This window comes from Candoia aspera, chromosome 1, assembly GCF_035149785.1.
Source record: "Candoia aspera isolate rCanAsp1 chromosome 1, rCanAsp1.hap2, whole genome shotgun sequence".
In the NCBI taxonomy this organism is placed as follows: domain Eukaryota; kingdom Metazoa; phylum Chordata; class Lepidosauria; order Squamata; family Boidae; genus Candoia; species Candoia aspera.
This window is the reverse complement of record NC_086153.1, coordinates 166207927-166234801: the sequence shown is the minus strand read 5'-3', so window position 1 is coordinate 166234801 and position 26875 is coordinate 166207927. Positions and strand designations below refer to the sequence as shown.

The window sequence follows — 26875 nt, the reverse complement described above, 5'->3', positions numbered from 1 at the left end:
TTTGCCTGAACAGTACAGGTAGTCCTTGCTTAACAACTGTCCTGTTTAGTGACTGTTCAAAGTTATGATGGTGCTGGAAAAGTAACTTTATGACCAGTCCTTGCACTAATGACCACTGCAGTGTCCTGTGGTCATGCGATCGCTATTTGCACGCTTCACAGCTGGCTTCTGACAAGCAGTCAATGGAGAAGCCAGCAGTAAAATTGCAAGTTGTGGTCACTTGATGACCACTGGGGAACTGAAGTCGTAAGTCTGTCATGTGATGTCTTGCTTAATGATGGAGTTGCTGGTTCCAATTGTGGTCGTTAATCAAGGAGTATCTATATTTTTAACAGCAAGCTACATCCATCAAAGATGCCCCAAGTCTGGCAACCAGAGCGTGTGCAGGTGGTGGTTTTGGTTCTCAGTTTTAGAGGTCAGAGACAAGGAATTGTGAGATGGTGAAGGGGAAGGCAAAGAGGTCAAGGGGAAAGGGAGAGAGAAGTGGCAGATGATCCTGTTTTGAAGCCAAGAAGGGCAAGGGGAAACGTCAGTGGTAGAAGTAGAGAGCAAGCGAGCGTGATAGAGAAAGGGCTGGCTTTTCAGTGGGAACACTGGTGACTTGACCTTTCCTGTGAGCTGAAGGAAGAGGTAAATTTTAAGAAAACCTGAGAACAGTAATAGGAATGGATTCAAGCATCCTGAAAACCTATGTTTTTCTTAAATCTTAGTTTATTAAATTGGAATTGGCTGGATCTCCACATTAGGCCAAAATTAAAACATTATTTTAGCGTAATGTGTGAACTCAGCCTGCCTGTTTGGGTTGGGATTTCACTTGTTATACTGGAGTACATATTCCTGATTGTCCCAGGTTACAAGGGGGGTTTCCAGTCTTTTTCAGTCTTTGGCCTTTACTTTGCCTTACTAGAATGCTGCTCATGTCAGTTTTAAGTAAAGAAATAACAGAACTTTCCTCTTGGATCTCAGTCCTCTGCTAATTTACTTCTCTAATTTACTTTTAATTTACTTCATTCTAATTACTGTATCCCTAATTTTGTTTAAAAAGAATCTGTCTGAAAAAATTACAGTGGTCATGTGTCAGTTTATGTCATGTGTTGGTTCATATGACATGGGTTTTCATAGTTCAACATGGTTTACTCAGTTAACTGAACCATAGAGGCAGGATTCACACAGTACACTAAGTCACTAATGTGGCTGAGTAGGTTTTGGTTCAGCATACTGTGCAAAAATAACCATAGAGTGGAAAACATTGAAGACAGTGTAGGCTATATAGTTGCATAAAAACATATTGTGGTTTTTCCCACTACTGGAAAGAGTTTTGAGAAGTTCTTCACGATGACAAAAGAGAATTTCCCAAACTGGTAATAATTTCTCTTCTTTCCAATGGTACTTCTCCCAAGTCAGACAGCAAAGCAGTTTAGAATGGGAAGACACTTCAAAACATGGACCTTTGTGATTAGACTGGATCGTATCAATCATATCAATGATTTTATATACAATTACCTTTTTTCCTACAGAGCAAAGGGTGCTTATCAAGTAACGTAAAATATACAGTATATGATGTGTTATTGCAGCTACTTTGACCAAAAATGTAAAACTTTAAACTACCATTAAGCATGCATATTAACAGCTGTATACTAGTGTACACCTTTTGTATTAAAATCTTATTTGCTATGATAGAGGAAGAAAAATAATCTGTGAAGCTGAATGCCAAAGTACAGCTTTTGGAGGGAATACGATTAGTGCCAATCGTCCAATAACAGAAGTTCGTTCCAGACATTTAGAGCAAATGCACAACTGGCACTGATAGCAAAGGTCACTTTTCACAGGGACCTATTGGCATACTGTATGTCTTAAATCCAGAAAATTTAACTCGTTTCATAGGTTTCCGGTGTACCCCATGAGGTGATTTAATTCTTCTTTGAAAGGATTGTAATTTTGCTCTCTTAAGCAGCGTAGAGGCCAGAAGAGCTTAGCAACTGGTGGAAACTCATCCCATTTTACCCATTCCCAACCTACAAAAAAAGAGAGAAATATTTCAGCATAAGAAGTTAATCTACCAATGATTGCCAGGATGAAGTAGCACCAGACCTGGGATTGGGAGTTTATCTAGTGCTAGAAAATCACTGGAAAGTGGAGAACTCCTAAAGTACATGCAGTGTTGTGATACAAAGACGTAATACTGCTTTTTTAACCCAGAACACAAAAGACCAGTATTTCATCATTTTTAGAATGCTCCATGTGGCCATGACAGTTGAAAGTGGTGTATATAATGTTCAATTAAAAAAGAAAATTAAAAGCATAACATAAGAATTAAAACATTAAAAACAAAGAAAAAATACTTGTGACTTTCATACATCTAAACCCTAGGCACCTCTCAAAAGGTGGAGAAGACCTACTGCATGCAGGTGGTGGCACAGGTAAGGCCTGATCCCTAGTGATCACCCAAATCTACACAGGGGAAAGTAATCCATTGTGTACCTTGATCTCAGATCAATGTACCACCAAGATTCCCTCCTTGGGGGAGATGGGTGGTGATAAAAATTTGATAAATAAAAATAAATCTCAAACTGTTTGAAACTGGCTGGTTAATTACCTACAGTTGCTTCAATAACACACACAAGCAGAAACCTATCCCTGCACTGAAGGGTCAAGTCAAGGATGATCTTAATCCAGCATTTTGTTTCTCATACAAGATGTTCTTTGGGTCCTCACAAGCAGCATATGGTGACAAACTGTCTTAGATTCAAGCATTCTTGTTCTATTATTACATTTTAGTACAATATCTGAATTGCAACCTGGCAAATTATTTTGGAGGCATACTGCTTGACACACAAAACTCTGTTACAGGAAGTTTAAAGGTGGACATTAAGTGGACAACTCAAACTAATACTGGGGCACATTTACAACACCCTCAACCCTGGAAATCAATTCAGCTTACTACAAGTTAATCAGATAAGCTTGCAGCTCAAGCCTTGCCTAGACACAGTATAAACAAATAATGGACCTGATTTGCACCTTCTCACAAGGAAAAATGTTCAAACAGAAGGAGCAGAAATTTATTCTTACATTATAGCTATACAGACAATATGGATACAGAGATTTTTCTAACTAAGCAGTATTTACTGTAGTTTTAAAAAAATCTTACTTTCATTTTTGTCAGGTTCCAGATTCTTTGGTTCAGATTCATGGTTCACATCAACCTCTCCTTTCATTAAGATGGTGACATAATGGTAATTGTCCTTCAGGCTAGCAGCATTTACAACTGAAGCAAACTGCACATTTGTTAGATGCAAAGCGGCTTCTTCCAAGGTTTCCCTCTTTGCACATTCTACCAAACTCTCACTGGACAAAGAGGAAAAAAGGAAGGAAATAAGAACTACTCTGAAAGCAAGAGTGCGTCCTATCAATTTGAAACATCCCGCGAACCCAGTTTATGTGACAACTAGCAGTCATCTACTCTGAACACAGTGCCTGGATATTTTTATCCAAGATAAACTTTGTTTAGCCTTATTCTCAGATGGGTGTCTGTCTGTCTGTAAAGGATCGATAGGAATTTATTTTCATTAATTCATTTTCTGTGATCCAGCATAATTAATGACATCTGTTTACTGTTGTGATGCCCTTTTGTATGTTGAGGGCTAACTCCCTTTTTCTCCTTCCTTCAGCTCAATGAGGCCTATGGCTTTTTAAAATTAATATCGAAAATCTTTGATGTTTCAGTAGCTTCAGATTGTTTATTTTTATACCATTTACTTTTATACCACTCCTTAAGAGGTTTTCTCTGGGAAGCATATAATCAACAAATAAATCTCCCTTTTGTATTTTTGGCAAAGGCTGAAAAAGGAAAATAGGGAGAAAAATGCTAAATGCAAGAAAGACCAACAAATTTGGAAAGCCACTGGAAAGTCAAGCAAAGCTTCTCATTGTTAGGATCAAAGCATTTCCTTCCCTTCCCCTCAATTCTGTGCTGCAAGGAAGACCAGTAGCAAAATTTCCCATTTTAGCTTAGCTATTAACTAGCACTACCAGTTTTGGGCTACAAAAATATAGATGGCCACTAGATGAGAGCAATTATTAGTTTACTATATCTCTTTGTTACCACCCCGCGATCATGCAGTGTTTTACAACCCAAATCTGGTAGCTTTACCATCAGTAAAAGCTTTAAAAAATGATAACAGCGTAGGTAAAACTGTTAGTGATATCAAGAACAACTGACCTCTTGCTTGCTATCTCCCTTTTTCTCCTTCCTCCAGCTCAGTGAGGCCTACTGCTTTTAAAAATGAATATCGAGCGTTCTTTCAGAAAACATCCCATCTATTACAATTTATTTAATCCGGTGGTTTTCAGACTGGGTAGCTTTCAGATGCGTGTACTTCCATTCCCACAATGCTGGCTGGAGAATTCCGGAAGTTGGAGTCCACACGTCCTAAAGTTACCAAGCTTAAAAAACACCGATTTCATCCTACAGTAGAACCCGGAAAAGCCCCTCCGCCAGGTCCACGTGCACACGGATAGGGCCGCACTTTCACAAGACACGCCTCCAGCTCACCCAAACTCTAAGTGCCCTCCGGGAAGCTGGAAGGAGCCCCTCCCGACGACACTTCTTCTCTGGCCTAATAGGACGCAGCCGGGATGCCTAAGGCTCGTAATCACGACTCCGACTCCGACCCCCGGGCGCTGCGGCTTCTCCATGCCGGGTCACGCAGGGCTGCGCTCGGATTAACTCGTCTCCCTCGGCCAGCCGGTCGCGCAGCCAATACGCGCCGCTTCGGGGCGGAAATGGGAGAGGCTGCTCTTGGCAGGCCCCTCAATGCACCGCTGCCGGTGGCAACTGCAAATCTGGTAGTAGAGGTTCAAGAATGATTATTATCTCAATTAAAAAAACCTTTTAAAAGGAGAGAAGCCATCTTAAAATCTCCACTGGGAATGAAGGGAAAGCCGCCTGTAAAAATCGACTGCTCAAACAAGGGTGGGTGGGTTCAGTTCAGGGTAAACAAGCATAAAATAATACCAATAAAGGTAAAAACTCCCAGCTTCACTTTAAAACAAAGAGGCTGGCTCTGACTGCGGGATGCACCCCATATTACCTTGTTGTTGTTGTTTATTCGTTTAGTCGCTTCCGACTCTTCGTGACTTCATGGACCAGCCCACGCCAGAGCTTCCTATCGGTCATCAACACCCCCAGCTCCCCCAGGGACGAGTCCGTCACCTCTAGAATATCATCCATCCACCTTGCCCTTGGTCGGCCCCTCTTCCTTTTGCCCTCCACTCTCCCTAGCATCAACATCTTCTCCAGGGTGTCCTGTCTTCTCATTATGTGGCCAAAGTATTTTAGTTTGGCCTTTAATATCATTCCCTCAAGTGAGCAGTCTGGCTTTATTTCCTGGAGGATGGACTGGTTTGATCTTCTTGCAGTCCAAGGCACTCTCAGAATTTTCCTCCAACACCACAGTTCCAAAGCATCGATCTTCCTTCTCTCAGCCTTTCTTATGGTCCAGCTCTCGCAGCCATATGTTACTACGGGGAACACCATTGCTTTAACTATGCAGACCTTTGTTGTCAGTGTGATGTCTCTGCTCTTAACTATTTTATTGAGATTTGTCATTGCTCTTCTCCCAAGGATTAAGCGTCTTCTGATTTCCTGACTGCAGTCAGCATCTGCAGTAATCTTCGCACCTAGAAATACAAAGTCTTTCACGGCTTCTACATTTTCTCCCTCTATTTGCCAGTTATCGATCAAGCTGGTTGCCATAATCTTGGTTTTTTTGAGGTTTAGCTGCAAGCCAGCTTTTGCACTTTCTTCTTTCACCTTCATCATAAGGCTCCTTAGTTCCTCTTCGCTTTCAGCCATCAAAGTGGCATCATCTACATATCTGAGATTGTTAATGTTTCTTCCAGCGATTTTAACTCCAGCCTTGGATTCCTCAAGCCCAGCCTGTCGCATAATATGTTCTGCGTACAAGTTGAATAGGTAGGGTGAGAGTATACAGCCCTGCCGTACTCCTTTCCCAATCTTAAACCAGTCCATTGTTCCGTGGTCTGTTCTTACCGTTGCTACTTGATCGTTATACAGATTCTTCAGAAGGCATACAAGATGACTTGGTGTCCCCATACCACTAAGAACTTGCCACAATTTGTTATGGTCCACACAGTCAAAGGCTTTAGAATAGTCAATAAAACAGAAATAGATGTTTTTCTGAAACTCCCTGGCTTTTTCCATTATCCAGCGGATATTGGCAATTTGGTCCCTAGTTCCTCTGCCTTTTCTAAACCCAGCTTGTGCATCTGGCAATTCTCGCTCCATGAATTGCTGAAGTCTACCTTGCAGGATCTTGAGCATTACCTTACTGGCATGTGAAATGAGTGCCACTGTTCGATAGTTTGAACATTCTTTAGTGTTTCCCTTTTTTGGTATGGGGATATAAGTTGATTTTTTCCAATCTGATGGCCATTCTTGTGTTTTCCAAATTTGCTGGCATATAGCATGCATTACCTTGACAGCATCATCTTGCAAGATTTTGAACAGTTCAGCTGGGATGCCGTCATCTCCTGCTGCCTTGTTACTAGCAATGCTTCTTAAGGCCCATTCAACCTCATTCTTCAGGATGTCTGGCTCTAGCTCGCTGACCACACCGTCAAAGCTATCCCCGATATTGTTATCCTTCCTATACAGGTCTTCCGTATATTCTTGCAACCTTTTCTTGATCTCTTCTTCTTCTGTTAGGTCCTTGCCATCTTTGTTTTTGATCATACCCATTTTTGCCTGGAATTTACCTCCAATGTTTCTAATTTTCTGAAAGAGGTCTCTTGTCCTTCCTATTCTATTGTCTTCTTCCACTTCCGTGCATTGCTTGTTTAAAAATAATTCCTTATCTCTTCTGGCTAACCTCTGGAATTTTGCATTTAATTGGGCATATCTCCCCCTATCACTGTTGCCTTTTGCTTTCCTTCTTTCTTGGGCTACTTCTAGTGTCTCAGCAGACAGCCATTTTGCCTTCTTGGTTTTCTCTTTCTTTGGGATGTATTTTGTTGCCGCCTCCTGAACAATGTTGTGAACTTCTGTCCATAGTTCTTCCGGGACCCTATCTACTAAGTCCAGTCCCTTAAATCGATTCTGCGCCTCCACTGCATATTCCTTAGGAATATTAGTGAGCTTATATCTGGCTGATCTGTGGGTCTTCCTTAATCTCTTTAGTCTGATCCTAAATTGTGCAAGAAGAAGTTCGTGATCGGAACTACAGTCAGCTCCAGGTCTTGTTTTTACCGACTGTATAGATGTCCGCCACCTTTGGCTGCAAAGGATGTAGTCAATCTGATTTCGGTGTTGTCCATCTGGTGAAGTCCACGTATAAAGCCATTTCTTAGGTTGTTGGAAGAGAGTGTTTGTTATGCAGAGTGAGTTGTCTTGGCAAAATTCTATCAGCCTATGTCCTGCTTCGTTTTGTTCTCCCAGGCCATGCTTACCTGTAATTCCAGGTGTCATTTGACTGCCCACCTTAGCATTCCAGTCTCCCGTGATGAAAATAACATCTCTTTTAGGCGTGTTGTCCAGTAGGTGCTGCAGATTCTCATAGAACTGCTCTACTTCAGCTTCTTCAGCATCTGTGGTTGGGGCGTATATTACCTTAATCATGGTTTTCTCAATTTACTGGGTCTGACAGTGCACTAAGCCACAAGCTGATAATTTAGGATGGACTTGCATAAACCACTCAGCCCGAACGAAGTGCTCTTAGCTGATCTTGAAAAACTAAATAGGGTCAGGCAGGTGGATGGAGGCCACCAGGGAATTATGGAAGGGTAAGCTAGACTTGCCAAGGGAAAAAAACAAGGTGGTATGGCAAAACATTTCTGCTCTGTTGCCCACCCCCAAAAAAGAAACCTATATGTCTGTGTCTTCACCAGTTGAGCTCAACTGGATGGAGTCTTTAATTTAGGGCTCAGGCTGTTATTGAGCCCAAGACCAGCACTTCTGTAACAGCACAAACTGCCATGAGCCACAGCCTACTTTAGCAGAAGTAAACGTCTGTACTATAATCCTGGAGCGGGGTATGTGCCTGTGTATGGCTATGTGAGTAAAATGAGAGATCTCAGGTGAATGGAGACATTTTATTATTTGTTATATAACGCATGGCTGCATTTATGTGCCTTATTTCCTCTAGCTGCTCAAGACTGCACAGAGCTGGCTGGGCCAAGAGAGAGTGGCCGGAACTAAGTGAGCTTTATAAGCAATTGGAGACATGAGCCAGCGGGTTCTCACCGGCTGAATTCACCCAATACAGACAACAATCTAGCCCCGTGCTCTCAGTTAGCATGTCAGGTACACTTGAGTGAAGGAAAACCGAAGTAGTTGCGGTCAAGTTTTTGTGCCTCGGGCAAGCTTCCGCAGAAGGCTCGCAGTCTGCCGAATCCTTCGCCTCTTGCGCAGAAGCTCCGACTTCTGGCCCGTCGAGGCTCGTTTCCGCCTGCCCTGCGGCGAAGGGCTGGCTGCTCGATCCGGCCGTCGACGCTGAGTTGGCTGGCTCCCTCCCTCCCGAATCCTCCCCCTTCCTCTCGGCTTGCCTTGCTTGGTCGGGCAGGCTCAGCACCTGAGAGCGAGAGGGAGGAGGAGAAGCCGCGCAGAGCCTTCAGCTGCCCCGCTCTACCCCTGGGACTCGGCGAGAAGGGAGCGGGGCTTCGCCGCTGCTGCCTGGCGCTTTGTTTTCCCGCTGAAGCCGTAGCCGAGAGCTTTCTGCAGCCATGGTGAAGGTCTCGTTTAACTCGGCCTTGGCGCAGAAAGACGCAGCCAGGAAGGAGGAAGAAGGGGGACAGAAGGAAAAGAGCAGCTGCAGCAGCCAAGTGCTCATCTTGTCCCCAGACACAAAGGTGAGGAGGCACCAGCGCCAGCAAATGCTCCCGCCGAGCGCCAGCAGAGCTAGAGGCAGAAACGAAAGCGTTTCTCCCGAGCGCGGAGCAGCAGCTTGTCCTGCAAGCTGCAGCCTAAAAGCGCAGTTAGGAAGCGCTGCGCAGAGTTTGGAAGGAGAACGCAGAGCTGAGGGTTGGTTGTCCGGGGAGCGAGATGGGATCGAAGCAAGGAGGTCCTGGGGAGCAGACTGGGGCGGCGGGGTTTCGCTTATATATAGGGCCTGGTTTAATGGTGAGGCTCGTGAGGTAGCTTTAGGCTGGCTGGCACTTTGGAGACGGGCATATTTCTCATATAAGTTCTCAACGTGCTGTAGTTCGAAGAGTTGCCGCGGAGCGCGACAGTAGTAAAGAATGAGGTAGTACCTGAATTTTTGGCAGATCAATTTATGAATCTAAAATGGCTGACGCGCGAGAAGCCTTTAAACGTCGCGGCCTCTTTTTATTTTTAGGTATTTTATTTTAGCTCAGTTACGCAGGACCGGGTCGGCCTTGCATTTTTTAAGGGCGAATTTTTTTTTTTTTTGCAGAATCCCATCTAGATTTTGTTTGGGCTCTGAAGCTAAGTAGAGTTGGGCCTGGTTAGTACTTGGATGGGAGACCACAGGGAACTCATGGGCTGTAGATTGTATTGGGAATTAGGAAAAAATAAATCTCATGAGATTCCAGCCAGTACTTTGGAAAGTATTTTTTAATTTAATTTTAATTTTGGATATTTTGGATACTATATAGTTGTGCCAAGGGAAACTGAGTTCTAGTGTCACCATAAGCAGGAAGCCAGCTGGGTGACTTTAGCCAGTCACTCTCCCTCAGCCCTAGAAAGAAGGCAAAGGTAAACCACTAATGAAAATTGCATGCATTTGTCTAGGTAGTTGCCAGGCATCCAGACTGACTGGGAGGCAATTTGTGCAGTGTGATTTTTAGTTGTGAGGATTTGGACCTAGTTCTCTTTTCAGTTAACCATTAGATCCACTATGACTGATCATACAACACCTGTTAATCCATTTTCTGGATTTATGCAGTACATTGAAACCTAAACTAACCAGATGTGCTGGGTTTATATAACATTCTAACCTGTAGTGGTATGTGGGAATGACCTTGGGAGACAGGAGGAAGAGCCGCAGCCTAGACAATAGTCTGATAAGAGAAATCTGAGTCCGGAGGAGGAGGGGTGGAGAAAACGTCTCAGAAAGGACCCTCCCCAGTTTTTGAGAGAGTAAAATTAAGGGACAGGAGAGATACTTTCAGACTTGCAGGATTCTGTTAATGTAACCTTACAATAAAAATAGAGCTAGTATTCATTGTTGTGCTTCTTGTCTAGACTACCTTGAAGGGCTAATATAAACAAAAGGGGGAAAAAACTTGTAAAGTTAAAACTAACAAAACTTAGCATACTGTATGTCTGCAGCCATTAGTTCTTTAAGTGATCTGGTTAAGTATGGGTGTGAATGAAGTCACTACAGTATATCATGCAAACTCTTGGCTGCCTTTCATCCAGATACTGTAACTTAAATCAACATAAAGTATACCGTCTGGTCTAAAGACAGTCACAATAGTGACCATTTGGAGTTCAGATTAGTCCAAAAACTAGGTCAATCTTGATGGGTAAGAAGTTAAAAAATGGCATCATACATACTCCTGGAACCTAAGATTTCTTAGGATTTCCTCTGTTTTTTGGAGGAGGTTTGTTGTTCAGGGGATAACAGGCCAGATGGAGAGAAGAGGCTTCAGGCAGTGGAAGGCTGTCTCATCTCTGGACTTTGCCTGTCCAGCAGTACTTGGGCAATCAAGTCAGTCTGTTGCCTCCTCCCTGTTGTGTTGCTGAAAGAAGACTGAGCAACAACCATCCAAGAATTCTTGTGAATGAAAAGACTAATCTCTGCATGACTGAGACCAAGTGGCTTAATTTAATTCCGGGTTGCCACTTAGGTATTTTGTATAATGTCAGCATAGGTTTGAATGGTCAGGGGAGAATTGCAGTTGGAGGTCTATCTCTTTGACCAGCAGACCAATCCACCCAGGAGCCAATTTTGAAGATTTTCTCCTTGTCAGAAAAAGAGAACAGGGATTTGGTTGGTGTACAGCCCACATCCACGCAGTTCTCACACTCCCAGTTAGGGCTGGCAGAAATGGTGGGGTGGCGTGCTCTGAGGTGGTGATACTGGAAGGCTTCAGTGTCGCTGCAGAAGCTGCCTTGGGCACCTGGCTTTTTGCTTGTCATGACTTACCGTGACTATCGTGGAGCTGTCCCAGTCCTTTGTCAGGGGTTGTTCACTTGAATGAAGACTTGTCTGTGGAGCTCCTCACCTGTGGAGATGTAGCAAACTTCTTGTATGATTCAGGTTCACTCGGGCCATTGGTTTCCACTGATGTATTTGTTTTTTCTGTTCTTATGTTGTGATATGACATCCTCTTTTTAATTATATCTCCATATGATTGTGAAGTGTGTTTCAAAGGCACTTCTAATTGTATATGTTGCATTAATGGTTTACAGTATCTTTTAATAAAGCATAACATAACACGTTCTGCTGACTTTTAAGATAAGTAGAAATGCGTTGCGGCATCTTTAGAAGTCTATTAGATCTATTAATAAAGCAGTAGTGACATTAATTTTGAAAACTCTTTTTACTTATAGAAACTGTCCTAGCAAGTAAGTACAAAAAGAGTCAGGTGACTTTGTTATGACAGGAGAGACAGTGGCACAAGAGACTACCATTCATTCATTCATTCTCATAACCCTACAGTATATAGGGTGGAACTGGAAGGCAAGAATTTGCATCTTAACAGCTGTGTAAGTGGCATAATGCATAGCTAATTATGGATGATCATCCATATCCTGTAAACAGAAGTTTTGCAATGGAAACAGCTCCTTAGGGAGTAATGAAAAGAAGAAGAAAAAACACTCTAGCCCCTTTATAAGCAGAGTGTAGCATAATCAGAGTTTAGGGTTTGAAGACATTCCTTGAACATGCTAAAGTGCACAGTTCCTATATGTAGATTCAGAAGACACATTAAATCAGAAACTCTCCAATCACATTTTATCCTAGGATGTTGTGGAAATGGGGTCTCCGTGGTGAGCTTACAGTTCAGTGGCTGTGTTTGCATGATGACCACAGCTGGCCTGTAAACTACTACTGTTCTCTGACTTCTGCCTTTACCAAAAAAGAAAAAAAAATCAGTTGAAACAAACCCTCAGTGGCTTGATCAACGTAGGAAGCATTATGAATGTGGTACGTGAGTCTTGATGGGGGTGGAGAGTTGTTTTGCCTTCAAGTTAGTCTTGATTCTTGGCAACTACATAGACATTTCCTGGAGATTTTGGTTTCTTTGTTTGTTTTTACATTTTTTGAAATGGTTGGCCCTTGCCGCCTCCTCCGGATTGAGAGAGAGTGACTGGTCCAAGGTCACCCACGGTTTCTGTACCTAAGGTAAGTCTAGAACATAAGTTTGCCGGCTCCTAGTTCAGCACCTTGACTGCTAAACCAAATTGGCTCTCCCAGGAGCCTTGCATCCCCTTTCTGCCCCCATTTCATCCTATGTGCAGACCCACATATATATTAAAACAGACTGCCTACCTGAAGAAATCCTGCTTTTGTAGGGCTTCTTTAGGTTCCCATCTCTGTATCTGAGGTCTGAAGGGAGAATTAACTATCTTGATTCATTTAGGTAAGTAATCCACAATTAACCCAGAGATTACAGTGTTATTTGACCCAGACATGACTGAATTTCTGGGTCTGCATAATGTGCTGAACCTTCAAATGACTCCTTTAAGCGTGTTTTGTAAGCTTAGCCAATATATTATGGAAACCCAGAAATCTGGGTTAATTTCATAAACTATTACCATGGAGAAGTGTGTTATGCAAACACAGCTTGTAGTTAAATGTTTTGTAAGTCAGACTGCTTTCATTACCTTTCATTGGCATATATAACTAGATAGCTTATATATGTTTGGGCTTTAAGTTACATTACTGTTGTGATCAAAAAGTAAGGGATTGTGGGAGCTGTAGTTCAAAACATTTGGAGCTGTGTTGCATGCTATTGTACAGTAGTGCACATGCAGAAAAAATAAAGTTAGTCTTGTGAGACTTCTATGTTGTCACCCCAAGCAAGGGTAGACCTAGTTACTGTAGTACTGGATAACCCCAGGAAAGGATAGACCCCAGGAAATTACAGGGCTTTTGGTTAGGCTAGGAACTTAAAATCCTGGAGGAAAGCAATGGCATACCAAGAAATCTGCATGGATGCATCTATGATATCAGCAGGAGCTGACCTTGACTTGAAGATTTTATCTAACATCATCTGATACATTTTACAATGCTTTTACTCTGTCTGAGGTTTATTGATCCTATACAGTATAATCCACTATCTAGAGTGCTCCTCCCAGTTTCCTGCCCATATAATATGAATGTCTCAGCTGCTGCAGGTACCTGCATGTTGAGTGTGAATGTCTGTACCAGGGAAGCCCTCACATAGACATCTGGGTGCATGTGAGTCTCCATAGGAGTTGGGGTCTGGCATTATCAAGTCCTCAATCATGTGTAGCTTGACTGGTGCAGACCTTCATTCTGAATGTGTTAATTTTTTTGGCAGCTAATGTCATTTGAGTGATGGGATGAGTGTGTATGTGATCCTGCATAAGAAAAACCTGAACAGAATTATGATGGGCAAATTCTTTGGCAAGGTTTACTCCAGTTTCAGCCAGCTCTGTTGTAAATATACAGTGAGGCCCTAATGACCAGTCATGAGATGACATAACTATAGGGCCTTCATTTAGGGTAATTAAGCCATTGTCTAAAGAAAGGTTAGATGAGGGTCTTGTTGGGAGGAAGAAATCTGGGCTTGGCTTCCTCCCCCTTTATAACCATCTGCTACTCCAGTCTCTGGCTTTAATCCTCTGGCTTGGACTTAATGTGGATATGTGGAAATAACAGCACAAGAGAGTCACAATATAGAAGACACTATACAGAATCAGAAATGATTAAAGTAGATACCCCTCTTGGCCGAAGCTGTAAGGTCAGCACTATATAGTCCAACAATGCTACAGCAGAGGGTTACACTTACTCAAAAAAACAGAAAATGCAAATATTATATATGAGGATGTGGTTGGCAATCATAAACCTTTGGTGTGGAAGCCATGATAGGGGAAAAGGATTGAAACCAGAATTTCATGGTTGAACCACAAATGTAGATGTGAAAGAAAGGAACTGGCTAGATTAGTCAAATCAAGAAGGAGAAATCATTTGACAGGGTAGAGTCAGTGAGGGATAAATACCAAAAATACCAAGCACTGATGATGAGTAAACAAGATTACTATAAAAACCAGTGGCAAGAATTAAGACTGCCATGTTTACAAAATAATATAAAATTCTGGGAACTAGTCTCTTTAGACCAGAGAGAAATAAAAATAATAGAAACACAGATTTTGCCTGAAGTTTGGATAGCTTACTTTAAAAATAAATTTGAGGATATTTGCATATCAAACCAACAGTTAATAGGTATAGATATATTAAAAACTTCATTAAAATGGCCCCCAGTAACTGCTGCAGAAATTAAAAGAATAATTTCACAACAGAGAGCTGGCAAAGCCCCGGGAGAGGACATGTTACCACCTGTCATGAGCACTGATGGTGAGCAGGAGGGAGCCCCTATCTAAGGGGGAAAACGCATGCGTAGTAGCGAGGAGTTAAGCAGCCATTCAGAGAGACACAGAACAGACCCGCCTTGACTTTTGGGGTTTATCTGTCTGGGTTTTTCCCACGCTTCTTGTTTGTTAGGATTTTATGTAGCAGTAATAAACACTAGAGACCTATTCCTTGTCTCAGCGTGGTTTCCTGTCTGTTAGGACACCACCAGAAGTTCTTAAGGCATTCCCTGATTGGTGGGCTCCTATGCTTGCCACCTTGTTTACTTATATCAATGTCACTGGGCGAATACCTGTAGGTTGGAAAAACAGTATAGTAATTCCAATATTTAAAAAAGGAGATTCCACAAACCCTGCTAACTTATGCCCTATAAGGCTCATTGAAATAGGGTGTAAGTTATATACAAGGTACTGTATCTTTTAAACAGATCGATTGGGCAGATACTAGGCAAATTATAGCAGAAGAACAGGCAGGCTTCTGAAAGGGACATAGCACTATTGACCAGTGTAAACTTTACAACATCTGATACGCAAATCAATGAATGGCCCCTCAAAATGCCTATATGCAGCATTTATTGACTGACCTGCCTTTGATACAATAAACAGGAAAATTATGGGAGAAATTTTTAGCCACTGATATAGATAGAAGCTTACTTTATTTAATATATAAATTATATGAAGATACTTACATGCAAGTAGGGATAAACCAGAGCAGCTCCTTAACAAAGCAGATTAAAACTACAAAAGGTGTTTGCCAGGGCTGTATACTGGCTCCCTCTTTAATTTGTATATAAATAACATTGTAGAAGAGCTCAATAATCCTTCCTTTTTATGCCCATCAATTGGAAGTAGAAAGATCCCTATATTATTGTATGCAGATGACATGGTATTCATGTCAACAATATTAATTGGAATGAGAAGAATCCTGACAGAATTTGGCAAATACTCTAGGAAAGAATGTTTACAGATAAATTATTCCAAAACCAAGGTAGCAGTATTTGCTAAAAGACCAAAGAGACATAGATGGACACTAGATGGCAAGGAGATAGACAAGTGAGGACGTTTAAGTATTCGGGTATTCAGTTTATTGAAACACTTATCATGGAAGACACATGTAGCATCAACAAGGATAACAGCCATGAGATCAATGAGAGCCATTTGCTCCTCCTCCTACTCAGAAGGAGGACGGTTAGTACAGCCTGCACTTAAGATCTTCCAGGGGAAAACAATCTCACACTTGATATATGGGGCCCCAATCTGGGGTTTTAGTAAACTAGAACAACTAGAAGTGATCCAGAATAAATTGTTAAAATCAATCTTAGCCCTTGTCTACCAGCAGAAATGTTGAGATTAGAAGTGGGCTTTCCATCAATCAATATAAGGGTAAAGAAAGCAATAATCTTATACTATAGGAAACTAGTTGTCATGCCCAATACTTACTTGGTGTCATGAGTAAGGATGGCGAGCAGGGTGCTCCCATCCAGACTGTCAAGCGCATGCGTAGCACTGATGAATTGTTCAGCCATTCAAAGAGACACAGATCGGGACCGCCTTAACCCTTGGGGGTTATATGTCTGGGTTTTCCCACGCTTCTTCAGTTTGTTAGGATTCCTGTTAAGTACTAGCAATAAATATTAGAGACCAGTTCCTTGTCTCAGTGTGTTTCCTGGTTGTTAGGACACTTGGGAAAACAATGCCTCCATGAACAATTTAACAGTAATAGATGGATGAATTTGTGTCTAAAACTATTTTCACAATTATCGCTAGATCAGGAACTCTTGTCTGGCATAAATTACCATACGCTATTGAGGGACTGTTTTTTAAAGATTTTAGACAAGATAGCAGGTATGCAAGCTTAAGTTGGCCAAATGGTATCAATCTTTTAAAGATGGACAAGGAATGTCATATTATTTACAGTCTCTTACATCCCATTCCCTCAGACAAGCTTTTACAGAACTTCGTTTTCAAACAATGCCAACAGCCTATTTAGATGGAAGATATAAAGGACTACCAACTGCACACTGCTTATGCATTTGTAATAACTCATAGGTGGAAGACTTGAGCCATTACTTACTATTTTGCAAATTATATCAGGAACCTAGAGCTAGATTCATCATGCCTTTGTTAATCCAACTGAATCATGCTTGTTTAGAAGAAAGAATCTACTTTCTTTTGACGGATGTTGATGAACATGTAACTAAACAAGTTGCATTGTTTGCAGTGGCCACAAGGAAGATACGAAAGCCGATGTTCACAAATAGTGCTGTTAATATTAGAGGGGATGTATTTAACTGATATGGATTGTTGTAATTTTTTAATATGAATTTTGCTAAAACCTACGGTTGCAAATAAATATAAATGTATATATGAATTATGATGGAACACATAATTTACTCAGGATTGCTAGTTCACCAAGATGGTATTACAGATTCTTGGAGAGGGAGAGGGGGGAGAGAGAGATAATTAATAACGGTATTTTACATTTTATGAAGTATTTCCAAGACTTATTAACTGATTGTAAAAATGACTTTGGAATTATCTAGCTTCTTCATAAAACTAACGAGTGAATGGGAAGAAGTATCCTTCAGATACTGTGGTACCAAGGGCTTTAATGACACCTTAAATTGAAATTGGAAATAAATACAAACTTGGTGTAACGTGATCATATTGAGCATTTCTAGTAAGTTCTCTTTATCTTTTTTTCTGTTGACTGAAGTTTCCAGATTGTCTTCCAGAGCAGCCTTGTATATAATGCATTATATTAATCTAGGTAAGCAATTACCAAGAAAATTGATTACTCAAGTGACATTAAATTACAGTAAGGAATTGCTACTCAAAGAAAACAATTGTTTTCATTTATGGACTTCTGTTCCACATTTATGCTTAAAATATTTTGATTTCATTGTGCCTAAAAACTTTGTGGTTAATTTCTGTTTTATGATGAAAAACTGCATGAAAAAATAATTACATGTGTAGTCTTATAAAACTTGGGAGAAATAAGTGAAACCTTTTTTTGCTGATGGAATAGCTTCTGCATAAGAATGCAATTCCACCTGCCTCTTCAGAGGGGAGTTTGGGGATTCTGTGGAAGATTTGGTAGGTATGCAAGGTGGGAAAGAGGATAAGAAAGGAAGCATGTTTACAGAACATCAGTGCAAGCGGTCACTACAACATACCTGCAAGATGTAGCTGGATATACCTCACTATTGATTATTATTTGCTTTTGTGACTTCCTAGGATCCAGCAGAAGTGGTGCCTCTTGGACAAAGAAGAGCTTGGTGTTGGTGTATGTGTTTTGGATTAGCTTTTATGCTTGCTGTCGTAATCCTTGGCGGTGCCTACCTCTACAAGTATTTTCAGTTCCAGGTAGGATGAAAATATATGAACAAGCTTTAAATGTCTTTGTTGGTAGCTTACTATGAATTGTCCATCTTGGCTTGTCAGCTTAAGTCTTAATATAAAGTTCATTTTTAATTTTTTTTAAACTCATGTGACAAAATTAACTCCAACACAACATACACTCTAAATACATTTAGATTTAAGTTTAATATTAGGAAAGATTTGCCAGTGCTCCTGCTGTGACGTTTAAGTCTCTTGGGATATCTCTAGACCACCTCCTTAGTTCTTTAACTTGTAGAAGAAGTTTCTTATTGATTTTAGTTAGAAAAGTTGCATATGGTAAATATATGACATGTACTGTTGTATATATCATATATTGTCCCCAAAAGAAGAAAGTAGTATGGTAATAATGGAAACCGTTTACAGTTTCTGGGTGAAATGTAAGCAATTGAATGTGTTTCATATTTGACCGAGAGAGAGAAAATCAAGGTGTTTTTATTTACTTGTGATGTTTATCTTATCTTCCCTTCAGACACTCAGAGCAGCATATTTCTCAGTTCCCAACACTTTTACTTGTAAAGCTTACACACAAAACATAAGAAGAAGGACACAAGCAGTGGCCAGGGCCTCTGTCCTTCTTCTCCCAAGTGGCAGCAAGTGTTATGTTAGCAGAAAGAAGATCTGCTGCTCTTCTTTGTTCTATGTGATACACCAGAAGCTGCTGGGGAGGACTGAAGAGTTCAGTTCAGGGGGGAGGAGGACAGAGACGTGAACTGCGCACAGAGCATCAGCCAGGCTCAGAAGGACAGCTAGCCAACCAACCATTAGCTCTTCTTTCTCGTTTAGAAAGGAGGTTACTTTTCTGGATGCGCCAGTTTGTTACGGCTCTTCAGTAGCATTTTTTCCTGTCATTACTCTGCTGTGAATTGCCTAGAACCAAGATTCAAAAGCAGTAGATTTAGCAATTACTGCTGTGTTTGTCTGGATTGCTAAAGAAGCCACAGCTCTGGTTACATCTAGGAGTAAGTCCCACTGAATCCTGTGCAAATTATTTCTGAGCAGATTTTCATAGTACTGCATGATTAGAGTCCAAGTGACCTCACGCTTGATGTGATATGTAAACCCAGTCATTGTTTTTGTACAACATAGTTTAAGGCTCCTTTTCTTTTGTAAACACAGCCTATTGTGATTTATTTAATCAGCTATGTTTAAAAATACTTGTCAGGGGACATGGCAGACAAGTCCAATAGTGAGAGGATGTCATCAGGAAAGGGAACAATTTTAGGCAGAAGGGGTGCTTTGCAGAGGCTTAGTACACTCATTTCTGCCCACATTTTACTATTTGGGGAGTCAACATTTGCTGCTAAAAATTGGCCATTTGATCACTGAATTACAGCTGCAGGATCTCAAGGTACTTTGAGGGGTGCAAATTGGGTTCTGGGGAGGTGGCACTACATATTGTTCATAGGCTGCAGGGTTATCCACCCCAGCTAAGATGTTTGAATCCACTAGATATGGGAACGTTAATTGAAATTAACTGTGTTGGAAAGTTAATTGAAGATTACAGGATATAAACTTTCCTTGAGTAATTGATCTGAATATCCTAGTGGCATCTTCATCTGACATCCTTACGGAATTAATCCAGTTTTCTGGGTTCATACTATTAGTTCAAACTAATCCCATGGGCAGGGTTTGTGCAACACATTAGGCTAAAACAGTTTGTGGCTCTGTGTTTCATGCAGACTTAACCACTGGAGCTAAAAATAAGATGTGACTCAACTTTGGATTCATTTGCTCATAGTTTGGTTCTGTATTAGTGGAAGAGAGGCAGTATTCATCACAAAGTTAGAGTGCATTTGTATGACTTCCTAAGGAATGTTGGTTGGTTAAATTAACCTGCCCACTGCCATCTTAATTTCATTCTGTTGGCTATGTAATCATTGCTAGTGGTTGACCTGAACTTCAGCTTATCATTTCCAGCTGCTGCTAACTAGAATTTGGAATAAACAACTGGTCACTCTCTGGTCAATTTTATATGGGGGGCTACAAAATAGTCTGACCTGGGTGCCTGGGTGATTTCTGAAAGGGCTTGGTTAATTTTCTGCCTTGTTTCTTAGCAGTACTCTTGAGGTCCTGGCCAATTGATAGACCATGCAGATGTTCTGGATGGTTGATACTCTCACTCCTAACCACCTTTTTCCATACAGCCTTTAAAGATTCCCCCAAATGGCAAAAATGGAGAGGAACTGACCTGAAAACTGCAATTTTGGGCTGTTTGGAGATAGCTTAATAATGGGAAACAGCTTGCCTTTAACAGGCCTCCTTTCCCATCCTTAAATTTTGGGGGGGAAATGTATATTACCAAAATTTGGCCTTTTTTGTTGACAAATTTTGCTGATGCAATCTTGATGTCCTAGGTAGAATATTGGAGTATCATTTGTGGCCTGCAGAATGCCCCCTCTTGTGCTAAGCCACAATATAGGTTCTTATTTTTAATTTTTGTTTTCTGCGTTGTCTGAACCAAAGCCAGAATGGTTATGGCTTATCTGAGTTATGCTAATCAAGCAATTGGGGTTGATTTAATAGTTAAGCAAATACAGTTTATCACTTTGTATGAACCTAGCCTGAGTTTAATTGTAGTAATCATTACTTAAAATGTTTGGAAAGTACAGAAAGTTGTAAGTTCAAACTACAAATCTCTCTTCAGGTGATAGATAGTAATCTTCCTCTGATGGTAAATTCTGCCCTAAATAACTACAATATTACCCAACAGGCTTAAAAACAGAGTGGCTAGTATTCTGGATCTGAAATTTGGAAATGAAGAGGGAGGGGGTGGATATGTTACCATGAGGTTCATGAACTCTGAAGGTTTGTTTTGCATTGGCTTATGTGTGTTACCTTTGCCTTTTAGGAAAATGTTTACTTCTGTGGAATTAAGTATATTGAGGATGGCTTAACCCTAACTGAGCCAGATGCAATTGTTTCAGCTCCTAGTTATCAGATAATTGAAGAGAGTATCCAGATCCTCCAGGAGGAGGATGTTGAGTTCATTAGTGTGCCAGTTCCAGAGTTTGCTGACAGTGATCCAGCTGATATTGTCCATGATTTTCAGAGGGTAAGAAATGATGCTCTGGACAGCACTGTAACTGGGGCAAAAGGAGCTGCTTGTGCTCATATTGAAGCTCCTGATTATTTCAGGTGTATTGGTTATTTCTTACATATTTATTGATAGCTATACAAAGCAAGTGGGACGCGGTGGCGCTGCGGGTTAAACCGCTGAGCTGCTGAGCTTGCCAATCGGAAGGTCGGTGGTTCGAATCCGCGTGATGGGGTGAGCTCCCGTTGCTAGTCCCAGCTCCTGCCAACCTAGCAGTTCGAAAACATGCAAATGTGAGTAGATTAATAGGTACCGCTTCAGCGGGCGGGTAATGGCGTTCCGTGTAGTCATGCCGGCCACATGACCACAGAAGTGTCTACGGACAAACACCGGCTCTTCGGCTTTGAAACGGAGATGAGCACCGCCCCCTAGAGTCAGACATGACTGGACTTAATGTCAAGGGAAACCTTTACCCTTTTATACAAAGCAAGCCAAGGTAGGTCCCAGAGAGGATGAAATAAGAGGACAGCATAGATTGGTTAAAGCCTGCAAAGTTCTGTATTCCCTAACTATTGTCACAGATGAGGAAATAATTTCAATAACTATGTAAGTACAAGTGGGTCTGCACAGCAAAAGACTGATTGTACCCAAGCTTCTAGGAGAAGAGTGCCCTTTCTGGGTTACTATTTGCCTGAAACATTTAACACTACTTAGTGTTTACAAAGGATGCTCTTCCCCATCTTTTACTTGTGATATACTGTACTAAAACTTTAATATACCCAACATGGTATTATTTTGATATGTACTTACTGTTCTAAATGTATATGGAACACAGCAGGCAGAAAACTGGTCTGGAATTCTTTCCCTAAGCTTCTTGTTATCAGAAAAGAATGCTTTAATATCTAGAGACTGAAGTGGAGTAAATGATGCCTAAAATATTTAAATTTGGTCTTTGAAAGAGCAGTGTAGTATATTAAGTCATATATGATGTTATATATTCTAACACTATTAAGGGATTCATGACATTTCTTTATCAGAAACTTACAGCTTATCTTGACCTCAGCCTGAATAAGTGCTACGTCATTCCTCTGAATACATCAGTTGTCATGCCACCTAAAAACTTCTTGGAACTGCTGATCAACATCAAAGTAAGATTAAAGTAGAAGAGTTTATTTGAATGTATTCTGTAATCCTTAACTTTATTAAACTAATTTAGATCTCAGTTGGTTAGAATGACCTGTGAAGCTAATTTTATCCTATTGTGGTCTGCACTATATTAATTGATTCCTTTGTATAGTTTCTGATATGGTGTTTGTTTGTTTCATTGTCAGGGCAAGTAAAATGCAAAAAATCCCATCAGATTATTTAGTTAAACCTCTTAAAATGCTGTTGAGAATAACCTTCGTCTCTTATTTACATTAACATTTTAATTACCCTATACTAAACCCATTTAGTAGTAATCCCTCCCAGCAAAATCAGATCTTATGTGTTTTTCTATTTATGGTCCAAGACCAACAAACATGAAAACATGTACAGTTTTAAAAAATCAATATATATATAAATTACATAAAAGCAAAAGAAAAGACAACCAAAGCTATGAAGAAGGCACCACTGGTTCCCATGGGCTAAAGCTACAGGTAATAGTTTTGCCAGTGCCCTTAATACATTGAGAAATTGGTCACTTAAAGGGAAAGCAGTAATCTCCTTGGGATGAGAGAAATCAAACTTCGTAGTAACTGGAGTTAGATGTTTTAATTGCCATAATGTATAGAGTGGACCTTTTAAAGAACATGGGATATAGATTCAATCTCCATATTTAAAAATACACAAATACAATTTTCATTTGAGCGGTTGAAATACCTTTCAGTTGTCACCCTGTTGGGTAGTGCATTAATTTGGGCCAGAGAAAAAAGCCTCTTATGTGAAGCATGCATGATCATAAAAAGAAAAAATAACCAGGGAGAGTCCAGGAATATGGGGCAATTCTTCTATTATAGAGATGGGAGATTTTGGCCTTGACTGACTTGATTAAGTCCCAGTCCCTCTGGTTGAGTTCGCTAAGTTTTTATTGAGCCCTAAAGTAAGTACCGTAGAGCTGATATTGGCTGACCACAATTTGCTTTTGCAGGGTGGATACAAATCTATTGTTCAGGGTTAAGATGAACCAAGAAGGTCCCCCAAAGGATTTGTCTTGCTTAAGATGCTTAAGACCTTAAGCAGCAAAGTTTTGCATGGGCCCTGAGACACAGCCCAATTCGAATTGCATTACAGCATTAGAGGTCAAATGAGGGATGTGTGCTATTATTTTTAGAAACAGCTTGCAAAGAGTAGAAGTTGGGTATCTTCTCTGGGTACCATATAGCAGCATACCCAAAACTTTGGCCTTGAATAGATTAATGGTATACTGTTTAGATTTTAAAAATCCTTCATTGGTATCCTGGAAGCTTTTTTTTTAAGAGACAAACTTCTCTGGCAAAGGAGATTTTACCAACTTGTCTAAGAGACTATTGGTTCTCAATCCATGATTTAAACTATGATCTCTTCAAAAACAGTATGCTACTTCTTTCAAGGTTTGATTCTAATGATGCACATTCTACATAAGTAAAATTATAGATACAAATTAATAAATATAAATTCATATAAATTGAATGAATACATAAGTAAAATGAAAGCTAATGCAACAAATTTAATATTTTTTTTATTTTAAACACTTCCATGTTTATATTGATTTATGTAGGCTGGAACATACTTGCCACAGTCATACTTGATTCATGAGCAGATGATAGTTACTGACCGCATTGAAAATGTGGATCAACTGGGTTTTTTCATTTATCGCCTTTGTCGTGGTAAAGAGACTTATAAATTGCAGCGCAAGGAAGCACTGAAAGGTACGGCATAAACATAGATGGGATCATAAAGGTATCCATAATAAATAATATTTAATTTCCATATGAAATTATGGAAAAGTAGTATTTCAGTCTGTATGGTTGTATTTTGATGGACTGTGATAACATCCGGTACAAGGAGTCCTCGCTTGCCAACACTAATGGGGACCGGGAACTGTGTCACTAGGTGATGTGGTCATAAGGTGCGATATCACATGACCGAGCTAACTTAGGATGGCAGTTCCAGCCGTCCCAGTTGCTCGCGTTAGGTGAATCCTGCATGGTTGCAGCATCCTGCAGTCATGTGATCACTGTTTGCAACCTCCTCCTGGCTTCCCCATTGACTTTGCTTGTTGGAAGCTAGCAGCGAAAGTCGCAGTGGTGATCAGATGACCATGGGACACTGCAACATCATAATTGTGAGCCAGCTGAATCGTGATCATGTGACCATTGGGTTGCTGCAAGAGCCACAACTATGAAGATCCATTGTAACTTCAAATGGTAGCTGAATGAATGGACTTAGATGAGGACTACCTATAATTGTAAAAAATCTCCATAAAAATCTCCATACCTGTTGTAGTACCTAATTTTTAATGTTGCAGATGTTCATGTTAAATATACGCAAAGACTTAAAACTGAGATTTTGTGCATTTGAATATTGCCTGTCAGATGGCAGTGTCAATAATTCTGTGCCTAGGACAATGTTCTGGTTAGAAGAGAATGGTTCCTGATGAATTATGAATATACTGATGATATACCTGTGGCTAAATTACTTGTTTTAATAGTGTGTTAATTTTACCAATATTACTTTCATGTATCAAAACATTTGTGTACATTTTACCCACAAATGTTTGGCAAACCTGAACTCATTTATGTACTACTATTCACTTTGATAAATTAAGCATGTGGTTAAACTAACCAAGATTAATAGGATTTAAAAGGATTTGATTGGAAGCTTGAACATGTCCAGTATGTTTAAATGGGGTGCATTATCTTACACTAGTATTGCTTGGGACAGTACGAAGAAGAAACTTGAAATGAAAACTGTAGATTTGATTACTTATTTAATTTATTTAAATTAATTATTTCCTCTATTTATTTGATCTCTAACTTAGATAGAGAGGTCTGAAGGTTGTATTGTGCAACTTCAAAGCAGACCCTGCTCAGCTCCATGAGGCTTACTCCCAATTAGACACAGTTGCAGGCATAAGTTGAGGCACCCTTGGTCCACTGGTATATTCCAGTGAATCTCTAAGTGAATGGAATACCCTTCCAATTGAGAACAGTGCTACTTTAAAAAAACCCCATAATACTGTTACTTAGGCCCACTTGTCTTCCCATGGCTAATAGTAGGAGATGCTGTGATGCCGTGCAAGAGTGTGTGGGCTGGGAGGGAGTGCTGCGGTGCTGTGCGAGTGTGACGGGGGGGGGGGTTGCTGCGGCGTGAGCACATGCTACGGAGTACAAGATCCCTGGGATGTCGTACTCCGTAGTGGGGCTCCTCAGGAGAAAAAGTGGTGGGAGCAACTTACAGAAGCGACTTGTGACCTTCCCTGCTGTCTTCCCCAATTGACTTTGCTTGTGGGAAGCTGGCAGGGAAGGTTGCAAATGGCGATCACATGACCGTGGGATGCTGCAACTGTCGTAAGTGTGAGCCGGTTGCCAAGCACCTGGATTGCGATCTCATGACCACAGGGGTGCTGCAATGGCCAGAACTTTGAGGACCGGTCATAAGTACCACTCATTCAGTGCTGTCTCAACTTCAAATGGTTACTGAACGAGTGGTGGTTAAACAAGGACTACCTGTACAACTACCTGTCTTGTTATTTTAGTACAGAATGTGGTCACTGTTCTCTTGTACAGTTTTCTTTCTTTTATTCAATAGGCTGATTTAAGGGTGGGTGCAATAAGCTATGTCTTTTGAGAGGGAAGATTGATTAAATATCAGGAAAATGACCTTAAATGAGAGATCTACATGCTTAACAATATATACATTGTGTTTTTTCAATGCATATTTTTTCATCAAGACAACGTATAAATATTTTCTTTATAACTTGGTCTTTTGTTCATTCTCCTATAATAGGCATTCACAAGCGTGAAGCAGGTAATTGTCGAGTAATTCGACATTTTGAGAGTAGATTTGCAATGGAAACGCTTATTTGTGAAGAATAAGGAATGCTACCATAACAGAAGATTAAAAAGATACTTCAATCCATCCTTTATATTATGTGCAGTGATTTCTGTTTTAAATGATTTATGCATTGAGTAGACAAGGCTTTATAGCTGAACCCAATTACTTAATCTCGTGAAACATCTTTATATCATATTTTGAAGTATGATGTTATTTTTATGTTGGAATAGAAGCTATATATTGTTAGTGTATTTCACATAATAAACCCTGAAGTATCAGGAGGTAAATAATACATCCCAATATTACAGTAAATTTGGATAAAATAATTCTGAGTTAAAAGTTTAAAAATGTGTTTAGATAAATTGCAACTTTTGAGGGTTTTAACTGTATTAGTGCTATGACTGATTACAGCTCATTAGGAAACATTTTATAATAAAGGTGGAATTTGTTGTGTTTTGAAACAGTCACACTTAAATTTCACTTCCAGTTGGCTGTGCTAATATAAGTGTCTGCTGTACAAACTCCAGCAGTAATTTCATGTTACTGACCTGTATATAAGCTATGTGTGTGCAAAGGAAAATAAATATAAATCTGTTTGTCTAAACATTTTTGTTAAGTTCTTTCATGTGAACTGTTTCTCTTAGAATTGTATTCTAGAAATTACTAGGGTTAAATTTCTAGTAATTACTAGACTACTAAATCGTGGAATTACTTTATTTGTAATAATGATTTAGAGTAGAACTGAAACAATGTTTCTAAAGTAAATACGTTAAAATACTATTACCTTGTTTTGTTATATTAAGGATTGTCATTTCATTATTATTTGGTTGGGTAAAAACTAAAGTAGCAAAAAAATTGGTTTTTCTTGTAATCCCATCCTC

The 26875-nt window shown here is 40.2% G+C and overlaps 2 protein-coding genes across 3 annotated transcripts; one reads left to right on the top strand and one right to left on the bottom strand.

Moving 5' to 3' along the window:
- Positions 1-46: 46 nt before the first annotated feature.
- NUDT15 (nudix hydrolase 15) lies at positions 47-8435 on the bottom strand. Of its 2 annotated transcripts, XM_063317808.1 has the most exons (4): positions 8343-8435; positions 4553-4842; positions 3149-3345; positions 47-2015 (listed from the first exon to the last, which is right to left on the bottom strand). In XM_063317808.1, the coding sequence occupies exons 2-4, from the start codon at positions 4693-4695 to the stop codon at positions 1879-1881; spliced, it is 477 nt and encodes a 158-aa protein (XP_063173878.1). In that variant the 5' UTR covers positions 4696-4842; positions 8343-8435; the 3' UTR covers positions 47-1878. The 2 variants fall into 2 exon arrangements, with proteins under 2 accessions (XP_063173878.1, XP_063173879.1); XM_063317809.1 differs by lacking the exon at positions 8343-8435 and having other exon boundaries at positions 4553-5039.
- A 130-nt stretch (positions 8436-8565) lies between these two features.
- On the top strand, positions 8566-26774 carry ITM2B (integral membrane protein 2B). Its single transcript, XM_063317806.1, has 6 exons — positions 8566-8865; positions 17780-17908; positions 20793-20996; positions 22016-22126; positions 23716-23866; positions 25947-26774. Exons 1-6 carry the CDS (start codon positions 8740-8742, stop codon positions 26033-26035), a joined length of 810 nt encoding a protein of 269 aa, XP_063173876.1. The 5' UTR covers positions 8566-8739; the 3' UTR covers positions 26036-26774.
- The last annotated feature ends 101 nt before the right edge of the window (positions 26775-26875 follow it).

Coding starts and splice junctions, on each gene's coding strand:
- ITM2B (XM_063317806.1), top strand. CDS start 8,740: ATGGTGAAGGTCTCGTTTAACTCGGCCTTGGCGCAGAAAGACGCAGCC. Junction 8,866..17,779: donor TCTTGTCCCCAGACACAAAG/GTGAGGAGGCAC, acceptor GTGACTTCCTAG/GATCCAGCAGAAGTGGTGCC. Junction 20,997..22,015: donor TTGTCCATGATTTTCAGAGG/GTAAGAAATGAT, acceptor TTTCTTTATCAG/AAACTTACAGCTTATCTTGA.
- NUDT15 (XM_063317808.1), bottom strand. CDS start 4,695: ATGGAGAAGCCGCAGCGCCCGGGGGTCGGAGTCGGAGTCGTGATTACG. Junction 3,346..4,552: donor GGAGGGCACTTAGAGTTTGG/GTGAGCTGGAGG, acceptor CTCTTTGTCCAG/TGAGAGTTTGGTAGAATGTG. Junction 2,016..3,148: donor GGAACCTGACAAAAATGAAA/GTAAGATTTTTT, acceptor CTTTTTTTGTAG/GTTGGGAATGGGTAAAATGG.